The following is an 18,639-nucleotide window of genomic DNA, read 5'->3' as shown; positions in this document are numbered from 1 at the left end:
CCCTCTCTCTCTGCCCCTCCCCCGTTCATGCTCTGTCTCTCTCTGTCCCAAAAATAAATAAACGTTGAAAAAAAAAAAATTAAAAAAAAAAAAAAAAAGACTTTATTTTTAAGTAATCTCTACACCCAACGTGGGGCTCAAATTTACAACTGCAAGATCAAGAGTCATATGCTCTACCGACTAAGTCAGCCAGGCACCCCAGGCCTTGGATCTTTAAAGAGGACTTTCTAAACAACAGCAGTAGAGTGTGCCTCTTCCCTAACTAGTTGTGTGGTTTCCTCTGGTGATGGCTTCCCCCTGCTTAATTGGGGCTCACTCACCTGCATATCGTCTCCTTCCTTTCCTCACAACTTTCCAGGGCTCTTTTCCTTGCTCCAACAAGGAAATCACATCTGGCTTAGAAATGAAGCATCCTGATTAGAAGAAATGAAATGTAAGGTGATATGGAAATAAAAAATAAATTCAAAGTTACTTTGATTCAATCTTGGCTAACTTCTTTTTTTTTTTTTAATTTTTTTTTTTTTTTTTTAAATTTTATTTATTTTTGGGACAGAGAGAGACAGAGCATGAACGGGGGAGGGGCAGAGAGAGAGGGAGACACAGAATCGGAAACAGGCTCCAGGCTCTGAGCCATCAGCCCAGAGCCCGACGCGGGGCTCGAACTCACGGACCGCGAGATCGTGACCTGGCTGAAGTCGGACGCTTAACCGACTGCGCCACCCAGGCGCCCCAATCTTGGCTAACTTCTTAATAAACTACAGGTCAGATGGTAATTGATAAAGCCTTTAGAACAAAGAAGGGCAAGATAGCTAGAAAACATTCATATTAAGGTTACATAATAAATAGATTAATTTATATTCATACAAGTAATCCTTCTTGAGGCAAGTGGTTGAGAGCACAGACTGCCCGAGTTCAAATCCTGTCTCTGCCACATCCTAGTTTTAAGAATAGTAATTGTACCCTTCATACACAATTGTTGTGACAGTTATATTAACATATACCTATATCTAAACACTGCCTAGGCTATGTACTAAGCACTATATACACAGTTGTCCCTTGAACAATGCAGGTTTGAACTGCAACAGTCCACATATATGTGGATTTTTTTTGATAAATAAGTACTGTAAATGTATTTTCTCTTCTTTATGCTTTTCTTAACATTTTTTTCCTCTAGCTTACTTTAAGAATACAGTATACAATACATATAACATACAAAATATGTGTTAATCAACTTTATGTTATCAGTAAAACTTGTGATCAATAGTAGGCTATTAGTTAAGCTTTGGGGAGTCAAAAGTTACATGCAGATTTTTGACTGCATAGGGGATTGGCATCCCTAACTCCTATGTTGTTCAAGGGTCGAACGTATTTTATTAGCTATTATTATTTATTGTCATTGTTATTTTGCTGAGGGGAAAACAAGAAGTTTCCAGAAGCATTTATTGTTATTTCTTATGATATTAATATAATGTTAAATGCAAAGTTCTTGGATTTTTAATTTTTAATCATGAAAGTAGGTAAAAGTGAATATGTTTATTAACAAAAGGAATGAGTTGTCTTGAATTGTAAATAAATCCTGTTGATCCAACTTAACACTACAAATATTATCTGTTCTTTTGGTAGATTAAAACCAAGATACATGGTCTAGCTATTTTCCTAACAGGTATACCAACAAATAACAAAACACCTATAGCAATTCTGAGTTCACATACAAAGTGAAACCTGATTTTTTTTTTTTAAGTTTATTTATTTATTTTGGAAGAGAGACAGCATGCATACACAAGCGGGGTGGGGGTGGGGGGCAGAGAGAGAAAGGGAGAGAGAGAATCCCAAGCAGGCTCCGCAATAACAGCATGGGGCTTGAACTCACGAACCGTGATATCATGACCTGAGCAGAAATCAAGGGTAAGACACTTGAATGACTCAGCCACCCAGGTACCCTGGAAACCTGATTTCTTTGACACTAGTAAGACTGTATTCAAATCCACCCTTTTTTCATCAATAAGGAAGGCCTAAAGGCCACTTAAGAATGAGGAAGATGGCACATTAAAAAAAAAAAAGAATAAGGAAGATGAATATGCCTAACAGAGGTGTTCACTTTCAAACAAATAAAGTTCAAATCATTTACCTGAGAACAGGGAGCAGAAATTTAGATAGCTTCTTGAAAGATATTACTGAAATTTCCAGAGAAAAAAGCAGAAATTACAGAAAACATGTCTACAGGCGGCTGACCTTACCCAGTGAGACCAAGTTGCTGTAATTCTCCAACATTACATCTCTGTACAAGTCCCTCTGTTCCAGGTCCAGGTATTCCCACTCCTCCTGAGAGAAGACTATGGACACATCACTGAACATCAGTGATCTCTGCAATGACAAACCATATAATACAATTGAAATTAAAGAAAATTTGTTTTAAGATGGAAGAGATACTGCAGGAAATGGACCATATGGCAAACAAAAAGGCTTGGGCTGGAAGCCTTTAATATAGTGAGTTAGGAAATGAGTGTGCCTGAAGCAGCATGCCTATGTGCTCTTGAAGAATCCTGTTGCTATAGGTGCAGCCTCTTGAATACTCTGGCGTATCTTGATCATCCAAACATGTCTGGGAAAGAAAAAAATCAGTTTTCCAATTAAATGAAATATTGTATATAAGCCTGTGCCTGTTACATGTCTCCCTCATAAAGTCTCAAGAAATGTAGTTCTTCCACCCTTTCCCTTTAAAGAACAGATTTTTAAAAAGTTTCCTTATAATATTTCTATGTTAGAAAAGGATATGAATAATTTATTCCAAGTTCATCATTGAATCAGATCATATCATAAGCATTTTTCCATTTATGACAGATTCTTTAATGAAGTCTAAAAAATTGTATAATAGTCTATGTGAGGGCTATATGAGACTTAATCATTCTTCCATTTTGGTCTATACAAAATATTTAAGGTTCTCCTCAGTTGTTAAGGTCTATAAACTATGTATCTGCATGATTTTCCTACTTATCATTTTCCATCACTCACTGTATACATTCCTTGTTCCTGACTTAGAGGATATGGATGTAGATTCTGGATACTGGTGATCCAGAATCACAGAGATGTCATTCTAGACCAGCATATCCTGTTCAACTACAAATGGAACCCTGATCCTAGTATACAACTCTTAGGGATTCCTAGGGAAGGTCCTTGATCTCTTTGCATGCAAGACCCAATTATATCTGTACCCCATCCTAAAAGCCTCACAAAGCAAGTGAGCTCACCATATGTTGAGGCTGAGGCCAACCAACAGCAAATCTTATCTTACATACTTGGAAAACTCAAATCCAGAAACATTCAGTTTCCCCATGAGTAGTCAAATGGGCTCATCCTCTTTCATCAACTCACAAAGATGGTCAAATATCCCCCTCAAGCGATTTCATTTCTGCCCCACTGCAGCTCTTAGCAAAAGATTGAGCACACATAGGAGATGCTAAATGATTTTTTTTTTCAATGAATACACGAATAATGACTGGCGAAAAGAGGACTCATAGGACAGGTGTTGTGCTAAATAGCCTCATCCCTCACTGGATTTGGAGGACTGGGAGAAGATTCCTAGATGGGACTCTGATAGGTAGGAAGTTTCAGGATAAAGAAATGTTCATAGGACATTAACATGACTGTATTTTCAGGAGAAAGAAACAGTAACTTACATGGGCCATGGTTTAGAAACTCAAGAACTGGTCAGTCTTCCTTGGAGTTTACTTGCCTGGAGGGTTCACAGAGGCCAGAGCTAGGGGGAAGAAAAGAAAGCCATGAGATGAGATAGTCCTCAGAACTCACTAAATGGCTGGAGTTAATGTCCTTTTCCCCTCCCTTGAACTTTCTCTCTCTCTCTCTCTCTCTCTCTCTCACACACACACACACACACACACACACACACACTTTAATGTCCTTTTCCCCTCCCTTGAACTTCTCTCTCTCTCTCTCTCTCTCTCTCTCTCACACACACACACACACACACACACACACACACACACACACTGAGGGAGATTTGAGGGCATCTGGAAAATCTAATCCCTCCTCGAAAATTCCAGGGCTGATAAAGGGCCACATCATCTAAACAAGAATATCTTTCAAAGCTTTGCAGGCTTGCTTGGATTCATCAGATACAAAGAGAGAAATTCCTAAGTCCCAACCCTGGCAGTCATTAACCACTGTTAAACTGCTGCACTGGCAACCCTACCAGCCTGCCAGCCTGTACAATAACTCCCAGAATCTTCTGGGCTCATCACTTTTTTCAATCAGAATCAACCACACTGCTTTCCTACATGTCTTTATTTACCATTCTCTTTCTTACAACCTAGGCTGAAAAGGTGTGGATACATGCTCTCAACAGGTAGACAACACATAACTATTTCAAAGACTTCCATAGGATAGGCATTTTATATACATTAAGTGGATCCTTAGGATTGCTATGTAGTATAATAATTATCTATGCAATGGACCAGAATATTTACAATAAAAGTAAAACCACTGGCAGAAATTCAGTTAAGTAGCAAAGCTGAATTTGGATTCCTCATTTTTCTAACCAAAGTCAGCTCTTAATCAACTCTAGTTCTGGTCTCTGAAACCCAGAATTTCTTGTTCCAATGGGAGAAACATGAGCATGCAGGACTCATTAAAAAATAGAAATAACGGGGCTCCTGGGTGGCTCAGTGGGTTAAGCATCCAGCTCTTGATTTTGTTTGGTTCAGGCCATGATCTCACGGTTTGTGAGTTCCAGCCCCAAGTTGGGCTCTGCGCTGACAGTGCCAAGCCTGCTTGAGATTCCTTCTCTTTCCCTCTCTCTCTGCCTCTCCCCCGCTCATGCTTTTTCTCTCTCTTTCCTTCTCTCTCAAAATAAATAAATAAACCTAAAAAAATAGAAATAACATGTGAAACCACCAAAAGACATTAAATCTCACTTTGGGAGTACTTATGCCCATATTAGCAAGTTTGTAAGGAAATGAATACTCTAACCTGCAGATTGTGTAAATTTAAAATTATGTCCAAGCAGGGAGCACCTGGGTGGCTCAGTAGGTTAAGCATCTGACTTCAGCTCAGGTCATGATCTTGCGGTTTGTGAGTTCGAGCCCCGCGTCTGGCTCTGTGCTGGCAGCCCTGAGCCTGGAGCCTGCTTCAGATTCTGTGTCTCCCTCTCTCTCTGTCCCTCCCCAACTCATGCTCTATCTCTCTTAAAAATAAACATTCATTAAAAAAATTATGTCCAAGCAGCATTTAAACCATGCAAATCTTCTGACTCAGAAATTCTACTCTGGGGATTAAAGAAAATAATTGTATATATGTACAAGATGTAAGAATGTAGTGACAGACATTATTTATAATGGAAAAAAGCTGGAAAGAATCTAAAAATCCTTCAGTAGAAAATAGATTAAATAAATTATAAAGCACCCACAGAATGAAAAAGCTTGTCACTTAAAAAATGATAATACAGACTTTTAATTGGAAAGATGGAAATATGTTTACTACATGCTGCTGAGTGAAGAATGCAGGTGACAACAGTTGTGAGTACTGTGATCCTGTTATAGCAGGGCAAAAAAGATATATATATTTGTGCATGTGCATGATAATCACAAAATCTAAGCTTTTAAAAATATATAAGGACATACAAAATATTCAAGATAAAATATTCTTCAATAAAATAAAATAAAATGGACATTATGGATACATTAGTAAAGTATAATTAAGCATCTGACTCTTGATTTCGGGTCAGGTCATGATCCAAGGGTTGTGAGATCAATCCTGTTGGACTCCGTGCTGAGCATGGAGCCTGCTTAAGATTCTCTTTCTTTCCCTTTGCCTCCCTCTCCCCTGCTTGTGTTCACACACTCTCTCTCTAAAATTAAAAAAAAAAAAAAAAAAAAAGATCTGCAAAGATTGCTAATTTCCCCATTTTGATCTTAGTTTTCTTCTTTTTGCTTATATTTACTTCATAATTTTATATGGCAATATATACTCTGGAAAGATATTTTTGAAATTTTGTAAATGGGAAGCTTTTCTTCAAATAGGTGAAAAAGACTCACTTCTGAAGCAGTCACCTCTTGAACTTGGAGGAAAAAAGCTACTATATATTTTTCTTCTAGCTCCCAATAGCTGACCCAACTCTATGATTTGTAAGTTTGTTCATGTATGTTGAAGTTTTGCCTAGAAAAAAATGGTTAAACACCCCCCATCTAATGCCTTGTTTCTCTGCTGCTGCCTTTCTTAACTTCTGTACTAATGCATTGATCTTGCTTCTGAACCAGTCATTTTAGCCATGATGCCCTCCAAAGAGGTGCTGAATCTTTTGCCCTGTTGGTCTCACTTTGCATCAACATCATGAGAATAAAAACCATAAGGCATAACACCTCTTACATACAGTCCATTTACCTATACAGAAATCCTCTGGATTTGGCATTTTTTGGTTACAACCTGATAAAACTTGCTATAATCAGATAATGTATCTTCTTCCCAGGAATTCCCAGCTAACTTAGTCTAATTCCTATACAGTTTTATCTATGTTGATAGATAATAATTTAAGAATCAACCCTGTTATGTGGATCCTGAGAAACTTAACAGAAGACCATGAGGGAGGGGAAGGGGAAAAAAAAAAAAAAGGTTAGAGAGGGAGGGAGCCAAAACATAAGAGACAATTAAAAACAGAGAACAAACTGAAGGTTGATGGGGGGTGGGAGGGAGGGGAGGGTGGGTGATGGGTACTGAGGAGGACACCTGTTGGGATGAGCACTGGGTGTTGTATGGAAACCAATTTGACAATAAATTTCATATTAAAAAAAAATCAACTTGTCATTTTAGTCACTCTTTCACCCTCAGAGTACTAGCATAGGATCAGGCATATTGTGAGTACTTTATAAAATGTCTAATAATTCAACCTAGAAATTCCATTTCTAGGAATTTATCCCTGGAAAATTTTTATAGAAGTATACAAGGAGATATATACAAGGAAGTTCATCAAGGAATACTTTCTAACCAAAAGTCAGAAAACCTAACAGTAAGGCAACCAACTAAATAAATTAGGTTCTACAATATGATGGCATATTATGTAATTATTAATAATAATGGTACTGGTTCATATTAATTCATGAAGAAAGATATCCATGATAAACTTCCAAGTACAATAGGCAGACCAAAAAGAATATCCACAATGGTGGGAGGTGACTGACTCTCACATATGAAGAACACAGGCTTTGTTGTCAGGATCCAGAATATGAATCTGAGGTTTGATGTTATCAACTGGGAGACTTCAGGCATGTTAGTTTTCAGTGCCACTGCTTCCTCTTAGATAAACTGGAGAATAGTAACAGTATATACCTTATAAGGTTATTGTGAAGGTTAAATAATATAATACATATAAAGCACTTAAAATACCTTATTACAAGCAATAAATAAAATGAAAAAATTACATGCCCGTTATTCCATGTGTTTAAAAAAGTATCTTTAGTAAAAGCATTTTAATTATTTGGTAAATTATCTTTAATAATTTTACTTTTAATTTAATTTTATTTTTGAGAGTGAGCATGAACAAGGGAGGGGCAGAGAGAGAGGGAGACAGAGAATCCCAAGCAGGCTCCACACTGTGAGCGCAGAGCCTGATGCAGGGCTTGAACCCATGAACCATGAGATCATGACCTGAGCCGAAATTGAGAGTTGGATGCTTAACCAACTGAGCCACCCAAGCGTCCCTTTAATAATTTTAATACTAGGATGCCCTTTCTCCTTTCTCTTATAGTGAGATTTTCAGGACTCCTCTTTCTTTTTTTTTTTTTTTTTAATTTTTTTTTTTTCAACGTTTATTTATTTTTGGGACAGAGAGAGACAGAGCATGAATGGGGGAGGGGCAGAGAGAGAGGGAGACACAGAATCTGCAGCAGGCTCCAGGCTCTGAGCCATCAGCCCAGAGCCCGATGCGGGGCTCGAACTCACGGACCGCGAGATCGTGACCTGGCTGAAGTCGGACGCTTAACTGACTGCGCCACCCAGGCGCCCCAGGACTCCTCTTTCTTACAACATTAGTAAATTTTAGAACTGTTTGAGAATGTAATTCTTCTTAATAAATAATATTAGCAAAAAAGATTCATAAAAATCAAGAAGTAGAACAAAGTCCCTTTTGCTCTCTATTCCTAGCAGTTCCAAAGAAACACCACTTGGCATCATAAAACTCAAGAAATTTGATAAGGTATCATATTGAACACATTAACACATTAAAAACATTTGATCAAGTTCTTCTGTATAACATGCCTGAATTATTTATCATTACTACCACGTTCCACTGTTATTACAAATCTCTACTTAGGAACAACCTTGAACCACAAAAAAAAAAAAAAAACAAAAACAAAAAACAACACCTCAATTCTGAAAAGATATCTTACTTGATATTTGTTGCCCTGATAAATGTTTCCATAATCCTAACAGGTATAAAGTCTTGAAAAAAATTTCAGATTAGAGGGAAACCACTGTACTCTCCTTTACTCTGTACAAACAGCAATATAATAAATCTTATGACTGAGCTGGATTTCTTTTCAAAATGTTGGAGAGTATCTCCTTAAATAATCAATTTTTGTAATTCTATTTTACGAAATAAACATATGTACACAAGCGCACAGAAAAAAGATTTGGAAAAACAAACATCAAAGTACTAATATTCATTAACTCTGTATGATGGGACTATGAACAAATTAAATGTTCTTCTTTATAATTTCCTTAGGTCTGCATATTTTTCTTGTTTATAATAAACCTGCATTAATTCTATCATCAGAAACAAAAACTATTTTCAAACAAAATAAAAAAGAGTTGAAGAGAGGAACTACCTTTTAGTTGTTAAGAGAAAGGAGTCTATAGGACTGTGAAATGAGTGAGTTCCTCAAAAAAAAAAAAAATCAGTATGGCAGAAATAAATAACACTCATCAGTTTTTTTACTGTTCTTCACCAAAACAAGGTGCTGCCTTCACCTTATTCTGTGACTGAACACAATCAAGGTAAGCAGCATTCTTTTTTATTTTTTTTAACATTTATTTATTTTTGAGAGACAGAGAGAGACAGAGTATGAGCAGGGGAGGGACAGAGAGAGAGGGAGACACAGAATTCGAAGCAGGCTGCAGGCTCCAAGCTGTCAGCACAGAGCCAGACATGGGGCTCAAACTCACAAACCTCAAGATCATGACCTGAGCAGAAGTCAGAAGCTTAACCAACTGAGCCACCCAGGCACCCCATGGTAAGCAGCATTCTTAAATTCAGTAAAAATACACCAAAGCAGACAGGAGTATTTGGTACACGATAGAGGCTTTCTCTCTGCCTTTCTCCACTGCATAACTAATTATAGTTTCACATTAGATATAATCCTTGCAAAATTTCTACAAATCCCTAGTTTACTAAAAGGGATTCATCTGTAATTAAAATTTTCCTGAGTCATCTTGTTCAAAACTATGACTATTGCTTAAAATTTATCATTTACAGGGCACCTGGGTGGCTCAGTAAGTTGAGCATCCAACTCTTGACTTCAGCTCAGGTCATGATCTCATGGTTCGGAAGCACCATGTCAGGCTCCACTGCTTGGGATTCTCTCTCTCCATTCTCTCTCTTTCAAAAATAAATAAATAGACTTTAAAAATTTTTTTAATTTTTTCCTTCTCATGATTCACATGTTTAATGACATAAAATTGCATCACAGGGATGGAGTGTGACTTATGAATTTCCTATTGTTAGACACTAATTTTATTTGTTATCTCAAAGTACATTCTCAGATATTAGTCTTTGACTCTAGGCCAGTAGATCTAAATCTTTTTAGGATCATGTTTGAAAATCTCATTAAATTATGGACTTCCTCCCCATAAAAATGACATATTAACAAATATCTACAACAACTTAAATACAACTTCAAGGAGTTTCTGGTTCCCTGAAAGCTCCAAATGGATTTAAATTACCTCTGGTTAAGAATTTCTGTTCTAGACCATTTGAGCATCTCATTTTTTTTTTTTTAAACTAGGAAATCCAAAAAAAACAACAACAACAAAAAAAAAACAACTAGGAAATCCCCATCACAGTTAGCTTGGTATTTTCATTTTTCCTGATCTATTGGAGGTGGGTGGGGAATTGCCCAAAATCACATTAACAAATAGCTAATGTTTATTAAATACTTATCAAGTGTCAGGAGCTGTTCTAAGAGCTTTACACTTAAAAAGAAAGCTCATAGAAGTAATGGGAAGTATCTGTCAAATGGACAAGTGCATATAGGCACTAGGTAGGTAGCCTAAGTATTAACTCAATCGACAGGAAATTTAAAAAGGAAGCAAATGTTCCCATGCCCTAAAAAATAAAAATGCATTTCATATTATATGAGGAAATACCCACTCACCTTGACCTTTTTAAAATGGACAAGAGCATTCCTTCTCCTCCTCCTCCTCAGAGCCCTTTCCTTAGGGTTTGACAAGATTGAGGAAGAAGGGAATCTGAGGACAACAGGCCTTTCTTGGAGCCCAGCCCAGCTAAATTAGGGCACGCCACGACCCCATCTGTCCCCACCAACCACCCACACATAAACCGAGTAAAGAGGGAGAATATTGTTGACCCTTCCTAGTATTAGAAAAAGGCCAGGGTCACGGTTGTGGGAGGCGGGCGGCGGGAATCGGACTTCTGGGCAGTTTCCCGGAAGAAACTCGGTGGTTCTGAAACCTGCAGCTGGACCCCTCAGAGCTCTGTGTGTGTGTGTGTGTGTGTGTGTGTGTGTGTGTGTGTGTGTGTGTGTGTGTCCGCGCGCGCATCCGAAGATGTAGTGGGTGGGGGTACCCCCAGGAACCTGCCTGCGAGGCACGTTCTTTTCTAACATTCTTATCCCAAGATCGGGTATGAGCCTTTTCGCTGGCGCTCAGCTATCTGTCTGGGAGCTTTTTCTCTGCCGCTGGGCGCGTGCGGCTAGAGGGCAGAAGATCAGCTGCGACGCCAGGGTCGGAGTCACATAGTCCACGGTCACGCAACCTTCCGTCACATAAGAGGATCTGCATCCAATTCAGCCACACAAATGCCATCACCCACTAGTTCCGACCTCACAGCCACACACAGTCCTGATGCCACACTCGGGCCCCGTCACGCCCACGGTCACCCAGATACACAACCACGCACACCACTGCCGTTCTCACGCACACTCGGGCCTGAGGTGAGAGGCTCGCCACACTCTGCGGTACTGCAGCGCCTCGCTTCTGTCTCCTAATCTCCAGGCGAGGCGGCAACGTCTTCCCGACCCTCTGAACCGGGACTGCTCACCTTGGGTGTCGCACCTGCCTCACGGTGATGCTCAGTGTAAGCGAGGATGGGACGGAACCTGCAAGTACACAGCCCCCGGGGCTTAACGGGCCGCGCGCGGAGGCTGCTGGGAGCTCGCTCTGTAGGCACTGAGTGCGCCGGCGCCGCCAGCCTAGGGGAGCGGAGCTTCCACCCCGCCCGCTCGCCGCGTGAGGCGGAGATCTAGGCGGGATCCTGAGCAGGCGGCGTTCCCGGCTCTTTGTCCCAAGAAAGTGCCGGCAGGTCCTGGAGCGCGGCGGGCACCAACAACCGGCGTATTAAAGGGGGGATATGCATAAATGTGACTCTCCCTACCGCCTACTCGATGGCACTGTGTGTCTATCTTTGGAGTGGTTCTGGGTACGACTTTCTCATTGGGTGTGGCTGGTTTGTGTTTGTGAAGTGCTACTTCGAGGACCGGAATGTGGTTTGTGAGGGAGATTTTGACTGGATTGTGTGTCAGACTGTACAGGACTAAGAATGTTGCGTTGGCCTGCGAGGTAATGGGTCTGTGAACGTGTCTGTAATTGACTCTGAACATTTAGGTGGCACGGTTCTGATAGATGCGTTTTCCCCAGGCCTTCCCTGCAGACCTTGGATGGGAGTCCCTCAATGTGTGCCTGATTGTGGCGTGTGTGTGTGTGTGTGTGTGTGTGTGTGCTTCTGGCGTGTTCCTGCGGGACTGTGATGATGTGGAATGATTGGATGAGACCAAAAGCCTCACTCGCCTCAATTCTGAAATGAGAAAGGAATGTTGCATTTTCAAGAAGCATCATCTTTACTGAAGCATTTGGTGAAAAAAACTGATTTTTCTGGAAAATTGTGTATTTACCTTTAATCACAGGTTTATTATGGAGAATGTAAATAAACATAGCTTTAAACATAAGATTTCAAAGGAAATTCCTGTCCTGGAATAGTTTATTTGCTCCTTCCCCAGATTTCCAGAATAGGCTGTTCCTCTTAATGTTAAGGGGACTTTGTTGGGAGGATTTAAGAAGGCCCAGACTAAGAAAAAACATCTTGGGGCCCCTGAGTGGCTCAGTTAAGCATCTGACTCTTGACACAGGTCATGATCTCTCGGTTTGTGAGATGGAGCCCCACATTGGGCTCTGTGCTGACAGTGCTGAGCCTGCTTGGGATTCTGTCTCTTCCTCTGTCTCTCTCTGCCCCTCCCCTGCTCATGCTTGATCTCTCTCAAAAATAAATGTTAAAAGAAAAAAACATCTTTCCCTAAAAGAGAAGCACTATGGCTAGAGCAGACAACCCAGGATTAGGGAGTCAAATATCTTGGGTTCTAGATCAGACACTCTTCTCTTTGTTAAAGGAAGGCAAGAAACTTAAGACTCAAAGCGTTCATTCATGCTGACATTACTAATTCAAATGTAATGTTACAAGGTTTTATTCTTACCTTTTATATTTGTTTTTTTCCTCTAATAATCTCTCTCTAGAAATCCTGGTTCCTAGAAATATTAACATATTTATACAGTTGCAGTAGTCTAGAATGGCCATAAAATAGTTTAAAATTGTGATGCCAATATTATTATTACTAAAAATAAAACTAGTAAATAAAACTTTAGATTGTAGTTATTCTAAAGCATGGGTTGACAAATTACAAATCTGGCCTGCCACGTATATGGCTAGTGAGTAAAGAATGATATCTATCTTTAAAATGGTTTTAAAAAATCAGAAGAAGAATATTTTGTGACGTGTAAAAAATCATGCATTTCAAACTTCAGTGTCTATAAATAGTTTTACTGGAACATAGCCATGTTCATTTATTCATTGTCTATGGCTGCATTTAAGCTACAAGGGCAGGATTGAGTAGTTATGCAGACTGAATGGCTTGCAGAGCTTAAAATACAGTCAATTCCCATTATTCACAGTAGTTCTATAAAGTTATTGCAAACACTGAATTAGCAAACCATTTCTCCTAAAGGAAATACGGGGTTTCCTGCAAGTATCAGATGACATTTTCTTCAACCAACCAATACATACCTTGTTTTATGTGCTTCAACACATAAATAGAAAATTTGTGTTTTCTTGTGAGCCTAGAAGATAAATCCAACTTACCTTATGAAAGAATTTTCCTATTTTTCTGTTCAGGAAACCAGCTGCTTTTTTTTTTCTTTAACATTTATTTATTTATTTATTTATTTTTTGAGACAGAGAGAGAGAGAGCACAAGTGGGGTACAGGCAGAGAGAGAGGGAGACACAGAATCCAAAGCAGACTCCAGGTTCTGAGCTGTCAGCACAGAGCCCAACGCAGGGCCTCAAACCCACGAACTGTGAGATCATGACCTGAGCCGAAATAAGATGCTTAACTGACTGAGCCACCCAGGTGCCCCTAGGAAACCAGCTGCTTTCTTACCTGTGTTTCTCCTCTGATGGAGGTATACCAATATGAATAAAAAATAATTTGATACCTCTGCTCTTATAAGGACCAGATATTTTTCCTCTGATAAAACTGATTTCTCAGCCTAAGTACCATTCCTGGCCAAGTGATTCATAAACAAACACGTAATCTCAATCTACTCAGGAATATGAGTGCAGAGTAAAGTTCTGTATATATGTAATCAGGCATGGGTGGTATGATGTCACTGAGGAAGATAGAAAATTCTTTAGCTTGGGACTGGGGATTTTAGGTTGATGGTGGTGGATTTCAGCAATTGATTTCTGAGCTAACATAGCATACTGTCCATTTAGAGCTATTTAAATCATCCTTCTTTGGAGATTCACTGGAGAGGGCTGACAACTGGCCATACTTTGTGTTCAATCATAAATATTGTTACCACTCTGCTTCCCATATATTTTAATACTAAGAGAAACAAACCACATTTCTTATCTTATAGATGAGGTTTGTGATCAAAATTCCTGTGTCCCTCCAAGAGGTGCAGGTACCCAATCAAGACTGAAAGAGCCACATTCAGGAACATAATGAGGTGTGTGTGATGGGTACAATCTCTGTCTTCTTTATAACTAAATTATCAATAGATTTTGGTTGAAACATATATTTAAAAAGACAACAACTTGGCTTAGGAAACCCTAAAGCAAGCCTTCAAATTCATTGTTTTTTGTTTTTATTCTCTTAGAACACTTCTGCACATTTTCTTTCTATCCTCTGTATTTAATTCTTTGTGGAGTGCCACCTTTGTTAAAATTATAGCTTTGAAGAGGTACTTATGCATTGTAACTTGGTGGAATAGAAAACACTTAAAGCCACTCAAAAGAAACTTTATAGGAATGTCACATAGACAGATTTCAGAAATGTGGTATTGCTAAATTCCATCTTTCCTCCTGTTACTCTTCTGTGATAATAATTTGGGGTTCTCCTTGTCACAATCTATACAAATTCAGAAATTCTGGGGGCGCCTGGGTGGCTCAGTCGGTTAAGCGTCCGACTTCAGCTCAGGTCACGATCTCCCAGTCTGCGAGTTCGAGCCCCGCGTCAGGCTCTGGGCTGATGGCTCAGAGCCTGGAGCCTGCTTCCGATTCTGTGTCTCCCTCTCTCTCTGCCCCACCCCCGTTCATGCTCTGTCTCTGTCTCAAAAATAAATAAATGTTAAAAAAAAATTAAAAAAAAAAAAAGAAATTCTGAACTGGGCATTGAAAGAAGATAACACAGAAAAGGATTTTTTTTTTTTTTAATGTCATAATCTACATGAGGGAAGAGGGCTGGTAGCAGTCCTTTGTCGTTTAGCTCCCGTTGGTTTGCATTCATTATCAAACATTTAATGTTTATGAAAGATCTATCCCTACGTGCAAAGGTGTTTTTTTATTAGTTTGGAAACACTGAGCTTGTGTTTATTCATTTTTTTATTAAAAAAATTATTTTTAATGTTTATTTATTTTTGAAAGAGGGAGAGACAGGGCGTGAGCAGGGCAGAGACAGAGGGAGACACAGATCCAAAGCAGGCTCCAGGCTCTGAGCTGACAGCACAGAGCCCTACTACGTGGGACTCGAACTCATGAACAACAAAATCATGACCTGAGCTGAAGTCAGACGCTTAACCGACTGTGCCACCCAGGCGCCCTGCAGCCACTTTAAAAAACAGTCTGGAAGTCCCCCACACTGTTAAAGGTATAAAACGTATAACCCAGCAATTTCACTCTTAGCTATATATGCCCAAGAGAAAGAGAAATATATGTCCACAGAAACATTTCATGAATGTTCAGAGCAACATTAATAACCATAGCCAAAAAGTGGAAATGACCTAGATGTCCAGCAACAAATGTGTGGATAAATTAAGCATGGTATATCCATACAACAGGGTATTTATTATTCAGCCATAAAAAAGGATGAAGTACTGACACATGCAAGGGATGAGCCTTGAAAACATGCTATGTGAAAGAAACCAGACACAAAAGACAACATATTATATAATTACATTTATATTAAATGTATAGAACAGGCGAATTCATAAAGACAGAAAATAGGTAAATGGTTGCCTAGTGTTGGAAGGTATGGGGAAAACAATCCCAAGTAGTTAAAGAACTGTCTTTGAAGTCTCAAAAAAAAGGTAGGTGTAAACACAGAATACAGTAGTAAATATGGTATAAATATACTGGTATGATAAATACTATGATAAATATAGTATGATAAAATGTAATTTATACATTAGACTCAGTAAGAGATTAACAATAACAACTAATAATAAAATAGAACAATTAGAACAATATATTCTAATAAAAGTTATATGAATGTGGTCTCTCTCAAAATATCTATTATACTGTACTCACCCTTCTTGTGATGATGTGAAATGATAAAATCTCTACATGAGGAGATGCAGTAAGGTGACTGACATAGGCATTATGATGCAGTGTCTGGCTAACACTGACCTTCTGACCATACGTCAGGAGGAGGATCATCTACTTCTGGACCACAGTTGACCACAGATGACTGAAACCATGGAAAGCAAAACTGTGGATAAGAGGGGGGGGGACTACTTTATCATAGAATAGTCAAAATGAATGGACTGTATCGAACAATAATATGGATGAACCCTGGAAATCTAATGTTAAAAGAAAAAAATTTATATTCCTTAAGGTTCTATGGAACATGAAACCCATTTCATAAAGTGAAATTTAACAAGAAAATAAAAATAGATTAATCTTATCCTAGAGTTCTTAAGTCCCCAAATCATAAATTCTTCTAAAATAAGGAATTTTAATAATTTAAACTTTATGGATTATAAGGGAATATGATTTATCACTGTAGATTCCATATACAACTGATTATACTATAAGAACCTGAGCTAAATGGATATCTTTTTCCAAAGGAAATTTAAACTGCATGATAGTATGCAACAACAGAATTAAGTTCCTTGTATTCCTTATTATGGATTCTTTACAATTCTACTTATGTGACCATGTTAAAAGTTAGAAAGTTTATGAAAATAGTCTATTTCACTTTTAATGTTAATTTTTCTCCCTAAATTTTGACGTGAGGTAGTTTGAAGCCAACCTGGAATAGTGATGCTTAATGAGATTATAAATTTTGACCATGACCAAAAGGAATATTCATTAAAATAGTAGTATGTGTATCTCAAATATCACAATCTATGGGAGAAGCAAATAAAATTTAATTTACTCTTACCTCTGAGATGGTTTTATATATATATATAAACTACTTTTCAAAAAATATTTAAAATTTTTTTTAAAGTTTATTTATTTATTTTTGAGAGAGAGACAGAGAGAGTGAGCAGGGGAAGGGCAGAGAGAGAGAGAATCCCAAGCAGGCTCCATGCTGTCAGCACAGAGCCTGATGTGAGGCTCAAACTCACAAACTGAGATCGTGACCTGAGGCCAAAACCAAGAGTTGCACACTTAACCAACTGAGCCACCCAGGCACCCCTACTTATTTATTTATTTTTTAGAGACAGAGATAATCCAAGTGGGGGAAGGCAGAGAAGGAAACAGAGAATCCCAAGCAGGCTTTGCACTGTTAGTGTGAGGGGCCTCATGCAGGGCTCAAACTCATGAACCCCTGAGATCACTACCTGAGCTGAAATCAAGAGTCAGATGCTTAACCTACTGGGCCCCTCAGAAGCCTCCCACTTTTTTTTAAGTTTATTTATCTATTTTGAGAGAGACAGAAAGAACACCAATGAGGGAAAAGCAGAGAGAAAGGGAGAGAGAATCCTAAGCAAGTTTCGTACTGTCAGCACAGAGATTGATGCAGGGTTTGATCTCACAAGTGTTAGGTTATGATCTGAACCAAAATCAAGAGTTGGATGCTCAACTGACTGAGCCACCCAGGCACCCGAGCATCTTTTTTATTCACAGCTCAACCCTGAATTCTTTCCATTCATTTTTAAAAAATGTTTTATTCATTTTTGAGACAGAGAGAGACAGAGTGTGAGCAGGGGTGGGACAGAGAGAGAGCGAGACACAGAATCCGAAGCAGGCTCCAGGCTCTGAGCTGTCAGCCCAGAGCCTGACGTGGGGCTCGAACTCACAAACCACGAGATCATGACCTGAGCCGAAGTTGGACGCTCAGCCTACTGAGCCACCCAGGTGCCCCTCTTTCCATTCATTTAAAAACCAAAGAGATAAAATTTTGTGACCCTGATTTAGGAAATATTTTTCAGGCAGGATGCAAAAAGCATGAACTGTGAAAGAAGGAAAATAATTTGGATTTTATCAAAACTAAAACATTTTGATCCAGATGGCCAACCGACACATGAAAAAATGTTCAACTTCACTCATCATCAGGGAAATACAAATCAAAACCACAATGAGGAGTGCCTGGGTGGCTCAGTCAGTTAAGCATCTGACTTCAGCTCAGGTCATGATCTCACAGCTTGTGAGTTCGAGCCCCGCATCGGGTTCTGTGCTGACAGCTCGGAGCCTGGAGCCTGCTTCAGATTCTGTGTCTCCCTCTCTCTCTCTGCCCCTCCCCTGCTCACACTCTGTCTGTCTCTCTCTCTCAAAAAACAAATAAACATAAAAAAAAAACTTAAAAAAAAAACACAACAAATCAAAACCACAATGAGATACCACCTTACACCTGTCAGAATGGCGAACATTAACAACTCAGGCAAAAACAGACGTTGGCGAGGATGTGGAGAAAGAGGATCTCTTTTGCATTGTTGGTGGGAATGCAAGCAGGTGCAGCCACTCTGGAAAACAGTATGGAGGCTCCTCAAAAAACTAAAAATAGAACTACCCTACGACCCAGCAATTGCACTACTAGGCATTTATCCAAGGGATACAGATATGTTGTTTCGAAGGGGCACATGCACCCCAATGTTTATAGCAGCACTATCAACAATAGCCAAAGTGTGGAAAGAGCCCAAATGTCCATCGATGGATGAATGAATAAAGAAGATGTGGTATA

General features: G+C 39.1%; 1 protein-coding gene and 1 long non-coding RNA gene across 2 annotated transcripts in view; both read right to left on the bottom strand.

Moving 5' to 3' along the window:
* LOC115502522 (zinc finger protein 82 homolog) overlaps positions 1-18,639 on the bottom strand; it is a 71,715-nt gene that overhangs the window by 13,065 nt on the left and 40,011 nt on the right. Inside the window, exons 6-8 of the mRNA XM_030298007.2 lie at positions 11,285-11,548; positions 2,238-2,413; positions 321-413 (exon numbers count right to left, since the gene is read on the bottom strand). Coding sequence (XP_030153867.2) covers positions 321-413; positions 2,238-2,413; positions 11,285-11,548 — 533 coding nt within the window. The remainder of the gene's footprint in view (positions 1-320; positions 414-2,237; positions 2,414-11,284; positions 11,549-18,639) is intronic.
* Positions 2,498-11,394, bottom strand: LOC118517781. The gene is made up of 3 exons (XR_004908365.1): positions 11,285-11,394; positions 3,678-3,757; positions 2,498-2,602 (listed from the first exon to the last, which is right to left on the bottom strand). It is a non-coding gene; the product is annotated as an uncharacterized LOC118517781 (long non-coding RNA).

This window comes from Lynx canadensis, chromosome E2, assembly GCF_007474595.2.
Source record: "Lynx canadensis isolate LIC74 chromosome E2, mLynCan4.pri.v2, whole genome shotgun sequence".
Lineage (NCBI taxonomy): Eukaryota > Metazoa > Chordata > Mammalia > Carnivora > Felidae > Lynx > Lynx canadensis.
The sequence above is the reverse complement of the archived record's forward strand: the minus strand, read 5'-3'. Positions and strand labels throughout refer to the sequence as shown.